The sequence below is a fragment of the Alosa sapidissima genome, chromosome 18 (assembly GCF_018492685.1).
Source record: "Alosa sapidissima isolate fAloSap1 chromosome 18, fAloSap1.pri, whole genome shotgun sequence".
Lineage (NCBI taxonomy): Eukaryota > Metazoa > Chordata > Actinopteri > Clupeiformes > Clupeidae > Alosa > Alosa sapidissima.
In genome coordinates, this window is record NC_055974.1 from 25767304 (window position 1) to 25787303 (window position 20000).

General features: G+C 40.2%; 3 protein-coding genes and 1 long non-coding RNA gene across 10 annotated transcripts in view; 2 read left to right on the forward strand and 2 right to left on the reverse strand.

Moving 5' to 3' along the window:
* Positions 1-12404, reverse strand: part of etnppl (ethanolamine-phosphate phospho-lyase) — a 25684-nt gene extending 13280 nt beyond the window's left edge. The window contains exons 1-3 of the mRNA XM_042070734.1: positions 12178-12404; positions 11553-11671; positions 10894-11053 (exon numbers count right to left, since the gene is read on the reverse strand). Of these exons, the coding sequence (XP_041926668.1) occupies positions 10894-11053; positions 11553-11671; positions 12178-12236 (338 nt within the window). The 5' untranslated portion in view covers positions 12237-12404. The remainder of the gene's footprint in view (positions 1-10893; positions 11054-11552; positions 11672-12177) is intronic.
* LOC121690252 (C-type mannose receptor 2-like) overlaps positions 1-20000 on the forward strand; it is a 1098322-nt gene that overhangs the window by 312297 nt on the left and 766025 nt on the right. The window lies entirely within an intron of this gene.
* Positions 17299-20000, reverse strand: part of LOC121690247 (collagen alpha-1(XXV) chain) — a 211598-nt gene continuing 208896 nt past the window's right edge. For 6 of the 7 annotated variants that reach the window (XM_042070701.1, XM_042070698.1, XM_042070700.1 and 3 more), the window contains 2 exons: positions 18774-18812; positions 17299-17512 (listed from right to left, as the gene is read on the reverse strand). In XM_042070701.1, the coding sequence (XP_041926635.1) occupies positions 17486-17512; positions 18774-18812 (66 nt within the window). In that variant the 3' untranslated portion in view covers positions 17299-17485. Of the gene's footprint in view, positions 18489-18773; positions 18813-20000 lie in introns of all 7 variants that reach the window. The other variant, XM_042070697.1, reaches the window with a different exon arrangement.
* Positions 17600-20000, forward strand: part of LOC121690299 — a 9159-nt gene continuing 6758 nt past the window's right edge. The window contains exon 1 of the long non-coding RNA XR_006025033.1: positions 17600-17609. This is a non-coding gene — a long non-coding RNA (uncharacterized LOC121690299). The remainder of the gene's footprint in view (positions 17610-20000) is intronic.

Genomic DNA, 20000 nt, shown 5'->3' on the forward strand with positions numbered 1-20000 from the left:
CTATCCATAAATTGTTCCCAGGGTCCTATGTTCCCCGCTATTTGTATGGGACCGGGGACATAGGACCCTTTTTGTAGAATTCTTTTCCAGTTGCTGCTACTGGAAGAAACTGGAATCCATGCATTTCCACTGAATTATTTTTGGAATCTGATCCCTTATCATACCTGTTCATTCTTACTTGTCTCTTGACTTCTCGTGACTAAATTCAAGATGGCTGCAAACGCTAAACTTTGTGAAGATACTGTCTGTATAAATCGTCTTGTAAGTAAACTACCAGTGCTTTTTCAAAGTTCTCAATGTCTCGTTTTAAATGTCAGGGCCCTCGGAAGTCTACCAATGAAGTGTGGAGATGCATTGAGCCTCGTAAATGGTGTAAAACAGTGATTTATTTGCATGGCTAGCCCGATGCCGAAGCACCACCATTGAAAAACCTGTTGGTAGCATCGGCTAACTAGTGCCAGATTTTGGAGTGCAGGGGACAAGCCGAGATGGGCTATAAGACATACGTTCACACTCGGTATCATGTTTCAACACACTTTAGGTCAATATCACACCGGAATTCTCCTTTAATTCACAGGACATTCAATCATTTTACTAACACGGCAGTTATGAAGAATTGTGTTTATGTAACTTACTCATGTCGAAACGATGTACATTACCAACCTTATTCGTTTGCAATACCCCATATACAAATGTAGCATGTACACTTACCATAATATCCCATGTGAAACGGTTAGCTTGCTAGCTAGCTAACTGTGGAACTTCAGTATAACATAGCCAATTATCTCACCTAGTTGTAGGAAATAGGCTACGTTCATATTACAAGTGATAGAATGAATGTGTGACTTATGTTTAGTTGATGTTATGACATGTAAAGTTAAGCTTGCTGAACTTAATTAGTCAGCCACGGGCAGTTTGACTGTGCCTATCGATACATTCGTGATACTCCTGTTAGTAAACTGGAGAGAGCAAAACATAGGAACATGGTCACATTAATCCCATAAACACACAGATAACTCTTACACCAACCTTATTTTGTGCCTTTTATTCATGTTTGTTTCAAGATTTAGTAAGTTTACTATAAGCACGTTTCGCTCTCCACTTTGATGCATCATAGATTTCCATTATATCAGTCATCTTTCCCCTAAAAGGGGGCGTGTATGCAGCACTTGAGGCAGATCTGACTTGGTCTGGCTTTCTACGTAAACGTTATCTTCAGAGGCTAGCCGGGAGGAGCTACAACAGAGGGCAGCTCATCCCGGACAGACAGGCTACAGTCTGCCTGACATGACTCGCGGGAGATATCGCGGAATTTTGTTTTTAATAAACACAGCAAGAACTTTCATTCTTACTCATTAAAATGAGCATGATGACTGACAAAATAAATTCTTATGATGTAGTTTAAATAAACCACTGTTGGCATACAGTTAACAGGCCTGCTTTGTAGCACATAAATTCAATATCAAGTGTTTTCCCTATATGTGTGTCTATCTATTTAACCAACAGCAGAAAATAACAGAATATCCAAAGTTTTCAGTAGGCTAGCCTACCATTGTTGCAGAAATCACGTATAAGAAGGTATCCCTTCGATTTATGTTTAATTTAGCATATTCTAAAGCAGCATGAGACTCCCGTCATAATCGTCATGAGGACATTCCTCCCAAATGGCCCTATCACGTCTTTGAACTGACGTCATGAGGGCGTGTTTTAGCTCGTGCAGCTCGTGGAAGGCAACTGCAAGATCTGTCTGCAGGCTAAGACTCCCGCAATATTTTAAGGTCATGTGACATGGTGTCACGGTGGTAAGTCCCTCCCCGGCTGACAGAAGTCGGACAGAATTTCTAACCAGCAAGCATTGCGTCCATCCCAGTATGCATTGTGTTCAACCCAGCATGCATCACATCAAGTCAGATCTGCACAGATCTGCCTCAAGTCGAACACGCCTAATGTGTGAGTCAGAGGTCGGAAACTGGGACTAGATTTTGCTAACAGAGTTGCCCAGTTAGGGGCTCGTCATCACTTTTGTCGTCACATTGTAGTTCATTTGTAGTCCATGTGGCCTTTCATACCCAACAGTTTTAATGTGTGGGAATTTGCCGTTTTTGTCACTTGAAAGCTGCATATCTTTCTTTCACGAGTGTCTTACACTATATTTTAATCAAATACAGTTGTTTGTTTAGGATTAGTGAGTGTATGTTTTAACCTTTGTTGTGGCATCCGTGTTTGTCACACATTCCGACGGCAAAGCACATGAACACTTGCTGTCGGAAAAACAAAGTAGCCATGGGGGCGGTCCTTGTCATTCCGAAGTGCCCTGAATGCACCATCAGTACATCTTAACAATTGAGGAAAAACTGCAATGTTTTGTTAGTTCTATAGCCATTTGAAAACAAAATGTGTAATTTGTGCCAAAGTGCTTCTGTTTAGGGCTGTGTGTGATCTAATCAGAGTTGAGCAAAGGCATGGAGAAAAACAACAAAGGCGTATACATTGTGCTTGTTGCTTGGGGTGGTGGTAGCGGCTAAGGAGCTGAGCTACTGTAGCATGCATAACCTGAAAGGTTTTGGGTTCAATTTGGTGCTTCCACCCTTTGAACAAGGCACTTACTGTAACTCTGGTGGACCATGGTCCTTGTAGTATAATTGACATCATTTTGTGAGTCACTTTGGGTAAGTGTCTGCTAAATGATTAACTATAAAGGAACAATCCATCTGTGTATTCAGTACAAAACTGTCAACATGATATATAGACATTTTCTCATTTCTCAAGTATAGCCTATGAACTTAATTTTTAGAACGTGTCCCACTGAAAGAGCTGCTGATGGAACAGGCTAAACTGGATACAGAAAATCGAAAACAGACGGATGACATTAAAGGTTATTTATTTTATATACTTAATTATATATATATATATATATATATATATATATATATATATATATATATATATATATATATATATATATGTTTATAAGCATGTGTGTAGAAACTTCATAGTGTGTGTCCTTGATTGTCTAATGTTTGAGGGGGTGTGCTGTTTGATTAGTCTTTGCTGTACAATACAGCGTGTGGGTACAATAGGCTCTTTGCACGTATATGGCTTGTTTGTTTCCAAAGCCAGGTGTGTTTGAACCTGCTGCTATTGTTAATGTAATTAGTGTCTTCAGGGACCCGCATTGAGAGCCTTTCGTGCAAAGAGCCTATTGCTTCATTCACACAAATTGAACAACACCTTTTGATATATATTAACAATGAAATGAAGGTATCAGTAAGTAAGTATAAGTATATTTATTCCAGTGCTTGATTGAATTTCCCATTGTCCTAGAACAACCATTAACCGTATGTTATTTGCACACCTATGAAGTAGATCCATTTTTTTGGCTGTATCACACTTGTATATTAATTTGCCAAATTCGTTGTGAAGTTTAAATGAACCGTCACGTTGCATCCGAGCTGTAAAATGCAGACGTTCAGAACATAGCAACATTGTAGCATATGACGGAGGTGGCTTTTAGCTAGATGGATGACAGCAGGCTAAGTAAAATAGCGATCGGGGCCGTTTTACAACCTCGACCGTGCATTCATTTCTGTGAACAGACCACCGTGTCGTCCAATATCCCTTATGTATATATACTCTTTTGATCCCGTTAGGGAAATTTGGTCTCTGCATTTATCCCTATCCGTGAATTAGTGAAACACACTCAGCACACAGTGAACACACAGTGAGGTGAAGCACACACTAATCCCGACGCAGTGAACTGCCTGCTACAGCGGCGCTCGGGTAGGTTAGGTGCCTAGGGCACTTCAGCTGTTCCTACTGGTCGGGGATCGAACCGGCAACCCTTCGGTTGCAAACCTGAAGCCCTAACCAGTAGGCCACGACTGCCCCATGGGCGTTGCTGTAAAACAGCAAGAGTAGACCTGATGGACTAACTAAATGCATATGTATGTATGCACCCATGCTGTAACTGATGCTGTAATGCTGATGTCGTTATTTGAATGTTGTTTAAACCATTGCCAATGTGACTAGCCAATAATATTCCACAATCCACATAGGCTATGAGACAGGTAAATCCAAAGAAGGCCTCCAAATGTGTCTGCTCTACACAGGTACAATGTCCATCACGTCATTATCTCCCCTCTCCATTTAAACAAAAGTCTATCCTCTCTCCCCAAACCTCCATTTATAACTGACAGATAATTTACATACACAGCATTATTACAAAATGAGAAAATAAAATACAACAAAAAAATGTGCCATGTAATTAGGTGGATTTGCTTCTCATCTACAGTAGACATGTGATATCAATAAGAAAGAGCACACACCTGTAAAGAAACATATACACATATTGTCTGTATAACCAAGTTAATTGAAAATACTTTTGAAAAACTGACCTCCATTTCCAATCAACTACTTCAGTAGGCTACTCATCACATCTCTTATCAACTAAAGAAGCAGGCAAATGTGGCCTAAATAATTATAAAATAGCTAGGCTATCACAATTAAACTGATAACCCTACATGCCATTGTGCAGAGTTGGTGTTGTTTTCAGAATAAGAATCTTACCTAGTGCTTTCTTGTAAAATCATTTGACTTAATTTAATAAGAGTTCGACATATTGACTAGACTTAAAATAAGCAAATGTATAGCTGCCAGTGAGTTGAGCAAATTTGTCTTGATAAAGACTCCTTAAAATAAGTAAAACTCTTATTAAATTCAGTCAAAATGATCTTGCAACCTAACCTACCTCCCTCATAAGTCTCTTTATCAATAACAGATTAATAAGACTTGGTTAGACTTTATTTACCAAGTGTGTGGATTTAGCTTTCTCCTATCATTTATCTCCCCTACATGTCTTTAACAATGTATTACATTACATTTCATTACACAATGCTACAGTAACAGTGTAACTGATGTTTACCCTGACAGAACTGAAGAAAGAAATGGCTAAAGTAAAGACAAACATGGACCAAAAGCGTACAGGTAAATCAGATCTAAACAATTAAGTCACAGGTAGATCCTTTTCCCAAGCACGAATAATGAGAAGTAAAGCCTGAATAGCCTGTTTAATGACTGAAGCTCAGCCACACACTTGTCAAGATTAGCAGCATTACTGTGAATGCCAAGGGAATGTTTCAGGATGTTTTTGAATCCATGCAAGAACAACTGGCTGCTCTATGGGGGAAAATGGGCCCTTACACTGTACAAAGTATATGTAATATAATGGCAACCAAGTGTTTAACATATATCTAGAATATAGCAATCAAACATAAGTCAAATGTTTAAAATAATAACTTTTTAATTAGGCCTAAGTGATGTTTGACATATTGTCTGTTGAGTGTTTGATATAGTTTACACTGAAAGATAAAAGTTTAATTTAACTGTTAATTTATAGGCATCGATGAGATGGCTCTGCTGCAGCAGAAACTGGATGAAATAAATAATTCTGTCTCAGATTGGGAGAAAAAAGGTAAACATTTTAAGAGCAGCAGCAAAGCAATAGAATTTTAATACATTTTACAACTTTCCACAGACAGAGAACATTAACAGCTGGTATTATTCCTATTGAGATAGGCCTAAGTGATGTTTGACATATTGTCTGTAGTTCTGTTGTTCGCTCAATATTCTCTACACTGAAAGATCATTTCTTTACATTTAATTTAATAAATCTGAAGAGACTGATGCAACTGATGCTAGCACCCATCGGTTTTAGCACATGCCCTGTTAGCACATGCACCTCCCAATCTGAGCTGTGCAGTCAAACTCAACATGGGTTATACTGATGCTGTGACCCGGATGGGAGTGAGGTTCAGGGGGTTGATTGCAATGGAGTGCTATGCAGAGAGTAACCCTTCCTCCTGACACTTTAAGAGACGTGTCAGCAGTGCTAGCACCCACGGGGTTTAGCCTTCTTGTTAGCACACCCACCGTGCAGTCAACACAACATGGGTTACACTAACCAACTGTCAATCTGTTTATAAAGTGGCAGAACTGCAAGACCAGGTTGCTGAAAACACAAGAGGACTCAATAAAGGAAAAGGTAATTAACTTTTTAAATGTATTGACAAATAGAGCCCAACAAGAGCCCACTCCAATTCCAGAACTAAGAATCTAGTTCATTTTCTCTATTGAGAACTGGATTATAAGCCGTAAAATTGTAACTGTCCCAGACTTAAAACCTACCTACTTTCTCTATCGCTAGAGAAGCTAGACATTGAGATTTCGCTATCATGTCTGTTGTACAAGAAATTAAGAGCGTAATAACTTTTTTTAAAAAAACAAACAGAAAACAGCGATTAAAGCATTTGTCCAGAAGAAAGGTGTTTTGGCTGATGTTCTCCTTACAGGATTCACGTTGGGCTATTTTGCTGCTCTGATTGGTTAGGTCTATCTAATGGTGTGCAGAGGCATTTTTCCCCTGTATTGGTTGAAACCATACAGTAGACTGTAAAAAGGTTGAAACACGCCCCATAAACATGTCCCAATGGTATGTATACCATTACATCAGGCTACATGAACATGATATATTCTAATTAAAGAGGATAGAGCACAGGACAGGTCCTAGTCAGCCCTCACAATTTCCCATTGAAAAAGGAAGTTGGAAAGTGTTAAAAAAGGAAGCCTTTGCAATTGTAGATGGGAGGGTTCCTTTACCTTTCCTTTACACTGCCATTTCATTTTTCTGTCTTTTGTATAATTTATTAGCTCTAACTCCATTTATATATGGATTATCTGAAATGCCAATTGAGACAATACATAGGAACAAAAGCCATAGTGGAAGTGGGTGGTCACTGTTGAGGGTAGAACTGAATAAACTCTTGTACACTGTGTCTCTTGCACACTGTTTCACTTGCAATATTCACTGATTCACTGAAACCAAAGTGTTCATAATAAACAGTAGAACGATAGACTGTAGAACACCATTTGGACACAGGCCCGGGGCTTGATCAACCTCGGTTAGCTGGATCAGGGTGTCTGTTGAGACAGGATACAACTCTCGAAGTTTCAACAAGTTTGAATGGAATGGAAACACAGCTATTGTATTCTCAATGTAGATTAATACAAACTGTCAATTGTTTGCTGTTGAATAATGGTGCACTGCTGGGTGCTAAGTGGTGACTTTGTTTTTATTTAGGAGGCACAAATCAGGAGAATACATCATGAAAAACAAGACCTGGAGAAATTCAGCATCAAAGATGACAAGGAAGAGGATGAGTGTGAAACAGATGATGGACACACAGATGATGACTCATGTATAATACAATTATTCTGAGATGGGAGGGGGGTGTAACAGACACGATGCAGTTTTTTACCACAAGAGGGACACGTTGTCATTGACTGCAGGTTGTGTGGTGCAATGGCATGCAATGCCATCAAGGTATTATCACACTGAAGGTTTGGTTGTTTTTACCATTAAAAGAACAAAATTGAAGCCGCACACTGAGCTCCAAGTTGACTATTTAATCACTCAAGTAACATTTCCGGCTACTGCCCTTCTTCAGTTAATTCTTCTGTTTTTACCATTGTCTCATAATATTAAACTCAAAACCTAATTAGTTGTCCAAGAGAAAAAATGTTAATTAAAGCAACACCAAAGAGTTTTTTGTATCTTAAAATAATGTTTCCAAAATCGTTTCAGTGGTTCATCAACTCGTAACAGGGTGAACGGCACTTTCTGCATTCGCTTCGCGGCCCTCTATCGGCTATGCACTATTAAGCACTATGTAAGTGTGCCGGATCGGGTAGCGGATCTGTAGATCGATGGAATGAGACATGAGAAACTACAAATTTGACTTGCATTTGATGTCGCAATACATCGTACTTTCATAAAATCATGCAACATATTCTACCTTGTCTGTGGACATTGTTATTTGCAAAGCCGGTGCTGGATAAACAAATAGTGCGTGCGACAGAGGAAAAGTTATTTGGTGTTGCTTTAACAGATTTACATCTACTTTGTTCTTACTCTTTTTTTTTTTTAAACATGCCCATATCCTAAAATCTCTCTTGCCTCTCCTTCGCCTCAAACAACCCGTGGGTTGTGTTTGGGAGATGGCTATTGGTACCTTACATGTGTTGAACTCAGCTAAACCAGGGAACCTTATAGTATATAAAGTCATTAAAAATCTATTTGTTTGTTTAGAGTAACTTGATTGAGCAACAATTCTAAATATTAGAATTTGAATCATTAACATTATCATTTAATTAAATCTAGTGGGTTGTCCAGTCCACATTGGGAGTGGTTTTGTTTTCAAACGTCGGGCGGATGGCGCAACAAAGCTTTCCTATTGTTGATCTGTGCACCCGCCCATCACTGTTGATAATGCACTCTTAAAAGAACATATAAACAACTCGCCACAGATTTCTGACCAGGGCCCAGTTCCCCGAAAGCATCTTAAGCCTAAGTGCGTCGTAAAGTCCCTCTTACGAACGTCTTAAAGGCACACTATGCAGGTTTTTAGCTTAAAGGAGAATTCCGGTGTGATATTGACCTAAAGTGTATTGAAACATGATACCGAGTGTGAACGTATGTCTCATAGCCCATCTCGGCTTGTCCCCTGCACTCCAAAATCTGGCGCTAGTTAGCCGATGCTACCAACAGCTTTTTCAATAGTGGTGCTTCGGCATCGGGCTAGCCATGCAAATAAATCACTGTTTTACACCCATTTACGAGGCTCAATGTATCTCCACACTTCATTGGTAGACTTCCGAGGGCCCTGACATTTAAAACGAGACATTGAGAACTTTGAAAAAGCACTGGTAGTTTACTTACAAGACGATTTATACAGACAGTATCTTCACAAAGTTTAGCGTTTGCAGCCATCTTGAATTTAGTCACGATAAGTCGAGCAACGAGTAAGAATGAACAGGTATGATAAGGGATCAGATTCCAAAATTAATTCAGTGGAAATGCATGGATTCCAGTTGCTGCTACTGGAAGAAACTGGAATCCATGCATTTCCACTGAATTATTTTTGGAATCTGATAAACTGAAATAAACAGTGATTTATTTGCATGGCTAGCCCGATGCCGAAGCACCACTATTGAAAAAGCTGTTGGTAGCATCGGCTAACTAGCGCCAGATTTTGGAGTGCAGGGGACAAGCCGAGATGGGCTATGAGACATACGTTCACACTCGGTATCATGTTTCAATACACTTTAGGTCAATATCACACCGGAATTCTCCTTTAACCCATTCCATGTGCACACATGTGCATAAACAGATACACACGCACACACATACATTCACAGTAATCATACGTATGACACATACTCACACAGTAGACATATGTACGCATGCATGCACATGCACAAACACACATTATTTCTATCTATCTTTTTGGCCTCCACATTCTTTTCCTGCTAATGGACATTCAGCGTGTTCTATCAGCAGACACGCTCCCACAGGAGCACAGGATGGATTCCCTAGCTCTGTCCCAGAAGGTCAGCCAGTCTGCTCTGAGTCTGTCCATGTGCTTCTGCCCGGGGACAACTTAAACACACGTTTATTTTCTTCGGCGGATTAAATAAATTACATGTCCACTCTGAATCCACTTGAGTGTCCTAAACGGTTTTCTACTTGGTGTAGTCAATGGCTCCTGAGTCGCAAATAGGGAGACTGGATGATATTCTTTCACTGCTACATAATCCAAACACTAAAGAGAGACCATACTGTAAATCACACTGTCATGATCCTAAAGAACTGGGTTTGGCAAGAAGTGTCTATGTTGTACAGACCTTTTCTTTTTAAAGACACGATTCCAGACTACTGGCCAGGCATATGTACTTTCTAGACATGATGTTCTGAATGTGCAAAGGAAAAAATGTTCAAAACATTTGAACACACACACACACACACACACACACACACACACAGACACACACATACACACACACACACACACACACACACACACACACACACACACACACACACACACACACACACACAAACACACACACACACACACACACACACACACACATACACACACACATTGTTACACACCTTTTCACACAAAAACAGATAGATAGGTATGTATATACAATAATGCCTGCTCTATTCTAGTTAGCCTACAGGGCAGATTGAGCAACTTGCTTCTCCACACCTTGAATTCCTAAAATGCATGTGGAATTCATCTTAATGGCTGTTAGACTTCGTCTATGACTACAGATGAGTTGGATCAGGGTAGACTGTCAGGTCAGAGGCATATGGACTTTCTAGACACTATGTTCTGAATGTGCAAAGGGAAAAAAATCGCTTTCAAAACATTTCGTTCTTGTGTGGATGAAGCCTCAGGGTGCAAGACTGTGTGTGCGACTCATGAGACAAGCCCAGAAAGCTTCAACCTTCACCTTCCACCCTCATTTTGTATACTCAAAAGAGAGCATGGCCCTGGTAAGGCGGCCTACAGTATGCCCTGCAGAATAGGGTGAAAGTCTGGGACAACCCCAAGAAGTTTCACCCCCCCCCCCCCCCCCCCCCGACTCCCACCCTTAAAAGCGTGCATGTTCCATGTTGACTAAATTGCTTTTTAGGAACTGCTGAAGTGCCCTTGAGCAAGGCACCTAACCCCTCAATGCTCCCCGAGCGCTGCTGTAGCAGGCAGCTCACTGATTAGTCGGGATTAGTGTGTGCTTCACCTCACTGTGTGTTCACTGTGTCACGGATTGTGATAAATTAAATGCAGAGACCAAATTTGTCAAAAGAGTATATATATATATATATATATATATATATATATATATATATATATATATATATATATATATATATATATATATATATATATATATATACTTACTTATATAAAACAACTTCCCCCTTTGCAGAAGTGTGCATGTGTGCCTTTATTGAAGGTGTGAATGACTCTGGTCAGTCAGGTGGCCTACCCTGAGTTGACGAAGTAGCAGACGGAGAGCTTGTCGGGCAGTGTGGCCTGCAGCCTCTGGGCGTACTGCACCAGGTTGTCGTGTAGGAAGCGCGAGTTGGTGTTGAGTAGCTCCATCTGCTTGAACCCCGCACTCACCACCGCTGGGTGGCTATGACCCACTGCAGGAGCATGGAGAAGAGAGCAGTTAGAGGCAGGCAGGGGGAGCACACACACGCATACAGTACACACACACACACACACACACACACACACACACGCATGCACGCACATGCTCGCACACAGACATACAGAAATAAAATGTGGTTATAGGCCTATGCATCCTATTCTCTCTCTCTCTCTTGCTCTCTCATACACACACACACACACACACACTGTTACACACCTTTTCACACAAAAACAGATTGAAAGGTATGTATATACAATAATGTCTGCTCTATTCTAGTTAGCCTACAGGGCAGATTGAGCAACTTGCCTCTCCACACCTTGAATTCCTAAAATGCACGTGGAATTCAAAGATATATAGCCATAATCAGCAATAATCTTAATGGCTGTTAGACTTCGTCAGATAAATTGGATCAGGGTAGACTGTCAGATCAGAGGGGAGAGAAGTGTGTGTGTGTGTGTGTGTGTGGTTTAGCCTGAGAGAACGGAGCTTACCGTGCGCCACATTGTTGATGCAATCCAGGTATTTCTCGTCCTTTTCGTTATACATGTACTGACCCCGGGCACGTACAATTTTTATAGGGTCATGACTAAAAAATACCTTACAGGACGGCCTGTGACAAGACGGAGAAAGATGACATGAGAGATTATTCTTTACTTTTTCCAGGAAATCCAATTGACCCATTAAAGTTTCACAGAAATCTTAAAATATAATGAACATATTAAACAATGTGTATATTCTTCACTACACAATTAAGTAATGGGGTCAAGTTTTATCTGCACATCTGCTGTTTACATTGTTTAAATAACTCCTTTTGTCGGAGTGAGTTATTCGCAACTTCATCCTCGGACGTAAGTTGCTTTCCCCGCTACAGCTGATCCCATCTGTTGCTGCTGGCGCTCGTGTGCGTGTGAATACCCATACACAGTTCAAGTTCAACTTAGTTTCCCGTGTTTACTTGTGTTTAGCTACGCTGGGTTATTTTGGTAAGATAGCCTATCTCTTGACCTGGATTCCGTGGCTTCTCTGCAGCATGTGACATTGCCTTACCTCTGTAACAGAAGTAGCCTAAATAACTTTATATTTGCTTTACACAGACGGTGTGAACAGCTTGCTTACCCTATGTGCTTCTTCCTGAGATCTATGGTCTTCTGTTTTTCGAAAAGTTCCGTTGCCATTGCTACTGTTTTTTGGGCAACAGCAGTGACAGTTCTCTTAGCCGCGATACAGCAGTATGACAGTGTGCCGGACGGAGACGTAAGCCGAGGATACCCTCTTCTAGAACGCGCAGCCGTCAAGAGTACGTGAGTGAGTGTGAGTGAGAGAGAGGGAGAGAGAGAGAGAGTGTGTGTGTCTGTCTCGCTCTGTCTCCTATCCTACAGCCTCCTCCCCCTATATAGGCATACACAGGGTTGCATCTTGAATTTCCCCTGGGGATCAATAAAGTATCTATCTATCTATCTATCTATCTATCTATCTATAAGGATATTCAGCCTTAGAGTACTTGAGTTTACTGAACTTGATTAAACTGCAATATCACTGGTCTGTAATAAGAATTTGAAGAAACCATGTAGCAAAGAGAATGAAGAAAAGGTTTGATTGGCTTTATTTGACTCCAACAGCAGACTACAGTCACCCCAAATTGTTCATTTCCAAATAATGCGGTGAACAAAGGCTTTGACACTCGTGTTCACAATGATCAGCAAATCTTGTAGAAAAAAAGTAATACAAATATCAATAGAAAAGGAAACAAGTAAAAGAAGAACATGGCAAAAGAAATATAATTTACATCGTGAATAAAAAAAGAGAAAAGACAAAGAAGGAAAAGCAAACAGAAGAGACTGCGATCGTTTTTTTCCACATGCTGAACGTCTCCCAGCTTTCCCAAACATTTCTGAACATAATTATGTTCTTTAACATTAGATAAGTAAAATATCTTTAGCTAATGATACACAAGGTGACTTTTTGAGCAATGTTGCTGGGCAATATTTCTAAAGTATTATGGTTCTGGCATACACCCATTGATATTGACCACCATTTTTGTAAAGAACTTCAGTATGCAAATTCATGAGTAGGCAATTTTTTATCATCCAATCAGAACCCATGGGACTGGTAATGTGGATGCCCAGCAACATTGCTCAAAAAGTTGGCTCATTATCATCATCTTTACTTTGAAAACTGTTGATAACCAATGATAAATGTCCATGTATGCCTTGTAATATCAGTATTAGGTGTTGGAATAGTAACTTGAAGAGAATAAAAGTATACGTTTGATCACAAGTCCTCATAATAAAACCATTTGTGGTTAAATATGTGATAATGTTGACTCGACCCTTTCACTAAAGCACCAAAATGTATAAAGTAAAACAAGTTTGTAGTTGAGCTACAGGTATGAAGTCAATATACTCAAAAGACATCAGGTCATCTCTGATTACAAAACTTATAAGACACTTACTTCTGTTAAAATGCAATTGCCCACACACAGTAAAGAAATAAACGTAGGCACCGGAAATGAAAAATAGAGTCATGTACAAAGTTTCATGAAAATATGCTTTCAAAGACAAAAACATGACAAACCTGTAAAACTTAGCTTTAGTTTCTTCTCTGTTCTGTTTTATGGTCTGTGGTTTGCAGTTCCAAAGACTGGAATACACTGTGTGTTTATATAAAGTGATAATATCCAGCAACTATTGATAACTGTCTGTATAACTTCTAACCAGCTGCATTTGTAGAATGATGCAAACTGTTATTACATAAAACAAAAAGTTAAATTGCACTTTGTTTTCAAACAGCACACATATTCCACTATACACACACATTAATGAAGCTTACATTCAATTCAACAAGAGCAGAATAAAGAGAAACAAGCTGAAAATAAGTCAGTGGACAGGGAGTGAGGATACATTTTAAAGAACAGAGAGAGAGAGAGAGAGAGAGAGAGAGAGAGATGGGTTGTCAGCCATTTAATGAATTGTTTATCTACACGCTAGGCCTTCCATAGTCTTGCAGACAGACCTGTCCAGTGTGCTCCATCCTTCTTTGCTGATTAATTGATCAGCAATTAATTGAAAGGCCGATTAATTGATCAAATATTTATTTCTAGGCCGAATGATTGATCATTGACCTATTCACTAATATTTCCCTACATTGGCCTGCATGGAGCAGGTTCCCTTCACGTAAGTGAGAATAGTAAACCTCGTAAAATGTCACAAAAATGGAAACTATGTACTTTAAACAGCTATACATTATGCATTATTAAATCATCATTGCTGATTAACAACTTATTAATGATTCCTTATAAAGCTCTAAATGATTCTTCTCTTGTTTATAATTACGCCCATAAAATGCTATGAGAGCAGAGGCTAAGGCTTTTAATAAGGTAACGCCTTACGTGAACCCACAATCTCTGGCCTCCATGACACAAACATGCCATGTCAGTAGCTTTATGCTGTATAACTTTGCATAGCAGACTACACACTCCAATCATGTAACAGTCATGCTACATTTAGAAGTGATTTGTTTGTAAGGATGCACCTTCCCAGGCTTTGTGTGTGGTGCTAAACCAAAGTTGCGTAGAGTCCAGAGTAAATAAACAGGGCTGATGAGGTTGCACACACCGTCTTCATAACACTGGACTCATCTCTATTTCACCTTTTGTTATTTGGCCAAGTCAAGATTAAACATGCCAACGTTTCAGTTGCATGATCTTCATCAGAGCATGACATTTGCTACCTCATTACCCCTGGGTATTTACTGTGGAAAGATTCTGCACTTTATATCAGAGTGTAATTATGAACATTTGATGTACAACTAGATGATGTCTATCAGTAAATCTGCCTACTTTAGAGACCCTGCATCCTTTGCTGTATATGATATTACTGGAAACCGTCCGGCACAATGATTGTGTGTGTATGTTCTGGATCAAATATCTTTCAGGTATCATAATTTATGAAAATAAATAACCTATAGCTGCATTAGAAATTGTGCATTCTGTAGAACTGTAGAACGTAGGCCTAAAATGTTTCTGAAACCTTTCAGTTCGAAAGTTGTGTGTGCATTTCGGGTTAACTATCTTTCAGGTATCATAATTTCTAGACAAAATAAGTTCAAATATATAGCAAACTGACGCAGATGCGAAACTAAGCATTGTGGTGTCAGAAAGACTTAAGAAAGCTAACAGACCGCAGCAGCCCCAGAAATACAGTTGTGACCTCTGGCCTGTGTCAGATTCAACTGAGATTTGGCTGCTTGCTATCCATCTATCTACCAGACTATAAAGGAATGCCTGTTAAGAGACCAGTATGCCTTCTTAAGAAAGAAAAGTACAAAAAATAAATAGTGTGTCATTTTAAAAACAGTGGGGCAAATGTAGACACGTACACTAAACAAACAAACAAAACACACAAACACACATTATATCAAATAAAGGAAATGTATGCTTTCATAACAATGAAGAAAAACAAACAACAAACACAATCCCACCTTAAAATGCCTTAAAATGGTCAGTGACAAAAAAATGCCCTTTTTCTGTATTCTGACTCTGGTAGGACATACAGGTCAGAACTCTCAGAAAAAAACTGAACGCTGTCAGCAAAAATGTCCACTGACCACAGCGGACATGAACGAGTCGCTAACCTGACAACAGTTAGGCCTAGCAGATGAATCATTCCAGATCAGATCCATGTCCATTCTAGAATTTGGCAACCAAGCCATTCCAGATCAGAACCATATCCGTTCTAGAGTTTGGCAACCAAAGCGTTCCAGATCAGAACCATATCTATTCTAGAATTTGGCAACCAAACCATTCCAAATCAGAACCATTTATATCCAAGAGGTTGACAACTGGACCATACTAGCTGAGGACAATCTCTTCTAGAGTTGGGCAACCAGACCTCTGGACTCTCCATGACCCCATTGATGTCCATGCCAGATCCTTGCTGTAGTTACACAACTGACCCATGCCATACCTACAGTAGGCCTGTTCCATACTGGAAAAAGGCCACTAAATAACTCACTCCCAGATTTAACACTGACTGTTCCAGTGATGAAGAGAGATGCTTTGGGAGAGATAATTTTGTAACTGTTCTAAGGGACCTGGAATGCTATGACGCCATTTCACATCCTAACCTCACATAGCGGTTGAGTGATTGCAAAAAAAAAAAAAAAAAAACTAGAGAGCTGAACTAGATCCAGACACAGACAGCTGCATGACTCATAAATGACTGATAAATGAAACAGTTCTGGCTTGTTTAAACAAAATGCTGACAACAAGAGGGAACTGCCACAATACATGAAGAGATTAGTTTATACATCTGAACCAAAGTCTTGAAATATAAAAAAAAATGTGTTAAGTGAGTTCATTTGAGCTGCATGGGGTCATGTTCCAGTTTATCTGCTATTAAGTTACTCAAGCAATGTGTAAAAAATAAAGAATTTCTTTGAAATGCTGTGGAACACTCTTGGCAACATAATAAACACAGTCTACCGTCCTCTCCAGCACACATGCACCGAGTCAAAGAATAAGGGTTTATGGGATGTTTTTTTGATCATCAAGCCTCAGAGATGTATAAACACTGTGATAAGTGAGTTCAGATAGGGATGATCAAATCTACATTTTCATTTTTGAAAACACACAAATTTCAGTTCTGTTGAAGCCAAAGGGGAAAACACACTCAAAATAAGAACACCATTTTAAATTTAGAATATCTCACAGGTGCTCATAACACATTAACACCAGTGTTTTCTTTTTCTTTCTTTTGTTAAACTTCAACAAGATACGTAACACAGAGTACCATTCCACAAGAAAAATACAAATTTGATTACTCAATAAGCATAATTAAAAGGTATGTTGTGACATTTCATACAGGAATGAATAACAAAACTAAAACAAAACAAAAACACAAACAAATTGTTGAGGCACCGAAGGCTGTTCCACACAATGAAACAGTTATCTGCAACAAATAAAACTAACGTTATCTTATTGGTGTTGTCAGTAGACAGCCAGACATAGTGCGTTGCTTGGCAGCAACTCAGTGGAATCCTCCAGGAACGCTCCTCAGGTGTCGGAGGGAGTAAGTCGCTTCGCTAAGATTCTCTTCTTCAGTTCTGCGGAATCCAAAAGGCCCACCTAGGTGCGGGCCCTGACCAATCAGAATTTCTTGCCAGACGAGCGAGTTTCATGATTGGCTGAAACACCTTCCTCCCCCCCCTTGTTGACCCCCCCCCCCTTCCCCCCTCCAAGTGACAACAGGTCCATGCATGTCCATGACATTCGTACCATGTGTGTGTGTGGGGGTGGTGTGGTGTTAGAGGAGGAGGTCTGAGAGCCAGGCTGTTGTGCAACGCTGAGGCCCTGTGACCCTCAGCACAATAAAGAAAACAAAACAGAGCCCCGAGCATCTCTACCGAGAGGAGCCATGTCCTCCGCTTAAGCCACCAGCCATGGCGTCACTCCCTTTAGGACATGAAAGAAAAGGGGGGAAATTAAAATAAATAATAAAAATAAAAAACAACATATCAATGATGGGTCAAATACAGTACACTTTAACGCTGTCTGATGCAATGCAAGACCAAAAGCCAGTTAGTGTTTGTTTGTTTTTTTGTTGTTGTTGTTGTTTTTTAGCAGAAGCCGTACGAACTGAAACACAGCACAATACCCATACACATACAGTTTCATATCATGCGACTTTGGGTGGAGGGGTGGTCGTGGTTGTTGTGATGATGATGATGATGGTGGTGGTGGTGATGATGCTGATTGTGTTTTTTTGTTGGTTTTTCATCTTTTTTTTTCCAGCTGGTGGTTGCGTGGCCTGAGTGGCGAATGTGAGGGATCGGACAGTTTGAGATTGATACACTCATGGCAAAACGTGCACACACACACACACACACACACACACACACAAGCGCGCGCACACACACACACACACACACACACACACACACAGGTCTGGCGCGTGTGTGCACGCGCGCAGCGGCGCAGCGAGTCAGCCTCCCAGCTGTCCCTGTGCCAGGTTTGTCCTCGTCCTCTCTGCTCTGTCCTTACATGTGTCCACTTTGGTGTCCAGTCTTAACACAGCTAGTGACACAGCTAGTACACGCACATACACACACACAGGCGACTGGGCATGTCTGCCTCTCTCTTGTGTGAGCGTCTGTCCTGGGTCAAGGGTGTGTGTGCGTGTGAACTCCACGATGCAGACGTGTGTGTGTGTGCGTGTGCCGCTGACGCCTCATCACACACACACACACACACAGGTGAACTGAAGCAGCTACGCATGTAGAATCAGCATGGCCGTGCACCTTCTCTTCATGTACACATAATATATTCATTCTATTCTCTCTGTAGTATCTTCTCAAATAAAAAACTATAAATACAAAATGAAAACGAAGCACTATTTACAAACTCCATGCGGTATGAGTAAGACCAATCACTGCAAAGAGACAAGAAACACAAGAGAAAACACTGGGTGAGACACAGAACAAACAAACAGTGCTTCTCTTCTTCTTCATCATCTTCATCAGGACTAGTCAGTAACGCTTTAAACATCGATCAGTGAAGCACTGACGCAACCTCATGCAGCTGTGATTTGTGGCCAAGCTTTAATAAGAAACTCAAAACACACAAGCTCTGGTGGGGATGACCACACCAAGGATTAGGGCCAGATCAGCGTACTCTTAACATATTTGACAGAGACCAGACTAGGTGCTGCACTTACCTTCTGCCAGCATCCTGGCATGGGCAGGCCATCTGGACCCTGTGATGGGTGGGGGGGGGGGGGGGGGGGGGGCAGAGGGAAACTCATTTAGAAGACATCATGACAGCATAACACACACCTGAAGCACCCTACAGTACATTATATCACAAGTGTCGTATGTCTATTCTAATGTACAGTGCATGCTACCACAGCTACTCACTTCATATTTATATCATAACAGTATATATAACTGCCAAAAAATGTTTTTACATGTTTTCACTCCGGCCAAATCACGGTTAGGATGTTTCATATGATCAAAATCAACATGCTCTCAAAGTGAGGACTGTTTAATTAAGTATCTGACTATGATGGTGAGAGAATGCTTCATCGTGCAGTGGCAGCTGTAATTATTTTGAGCAGTGACAGAGCACTGTCTGATACCGGCTAAGTTTGAGCCAGACCTGGCGCAGATCTGGCCCAGGAGTGAGCCGGAACAGTTTTTTCTTTTGTTCTCTGAATAAAATTAGTAGGATCAGGACACAGAATCAAATTAATTTTACACAAACATGAAAAGAGGACACGGGGCAACTTTTTGAGCAGTGTTGCTGGGCAACCACATACTGTACTGGTTCCATGTGTTCTGATTGGGTTACCATGAAAATTTGCATATGAATAATGAAGTTTCTTACGACAATCTGGAAAAGACCGGAATGTGCCCAAACAACAACACGCAGGAACACTGTCCAGCAACATGGCTCAAAGAGTTGATGCGTTGTGTGACATCAGCTTTAGAGAATATACTGTACATCTGACTGTTTACTAACATGAAGCAGAGTGTGCTAACACACACACCAGCAGTGATTTGACCCAGTGAAAACATCAAAACATTAAACATATATCAAAAGCCTTTTTGAAACCATGCATATGGCATATTAATGTCACAATGGTATTAAAATGCAACAAAAATGTCATGATGGCTATGAACATGCATCCCCGTAAGTCGTAACTGTTGTGGAAATTAACATGTGACATTTATCACACTATTAACATTATTCCTCACACGTGACACACCACTAGGTGACCGATTAGAGGTTAACACAGTACAATAGACATTGCATGATTATAACACTTTTTAAGATCATTTCATCAACTATTTACATAAGGTGGTCATCTCAAAAGAGGGACAGCATATTTTACTACACCATCACAAAAACATCATAAAATGATTCCAGATCTTTCTCTAGATTT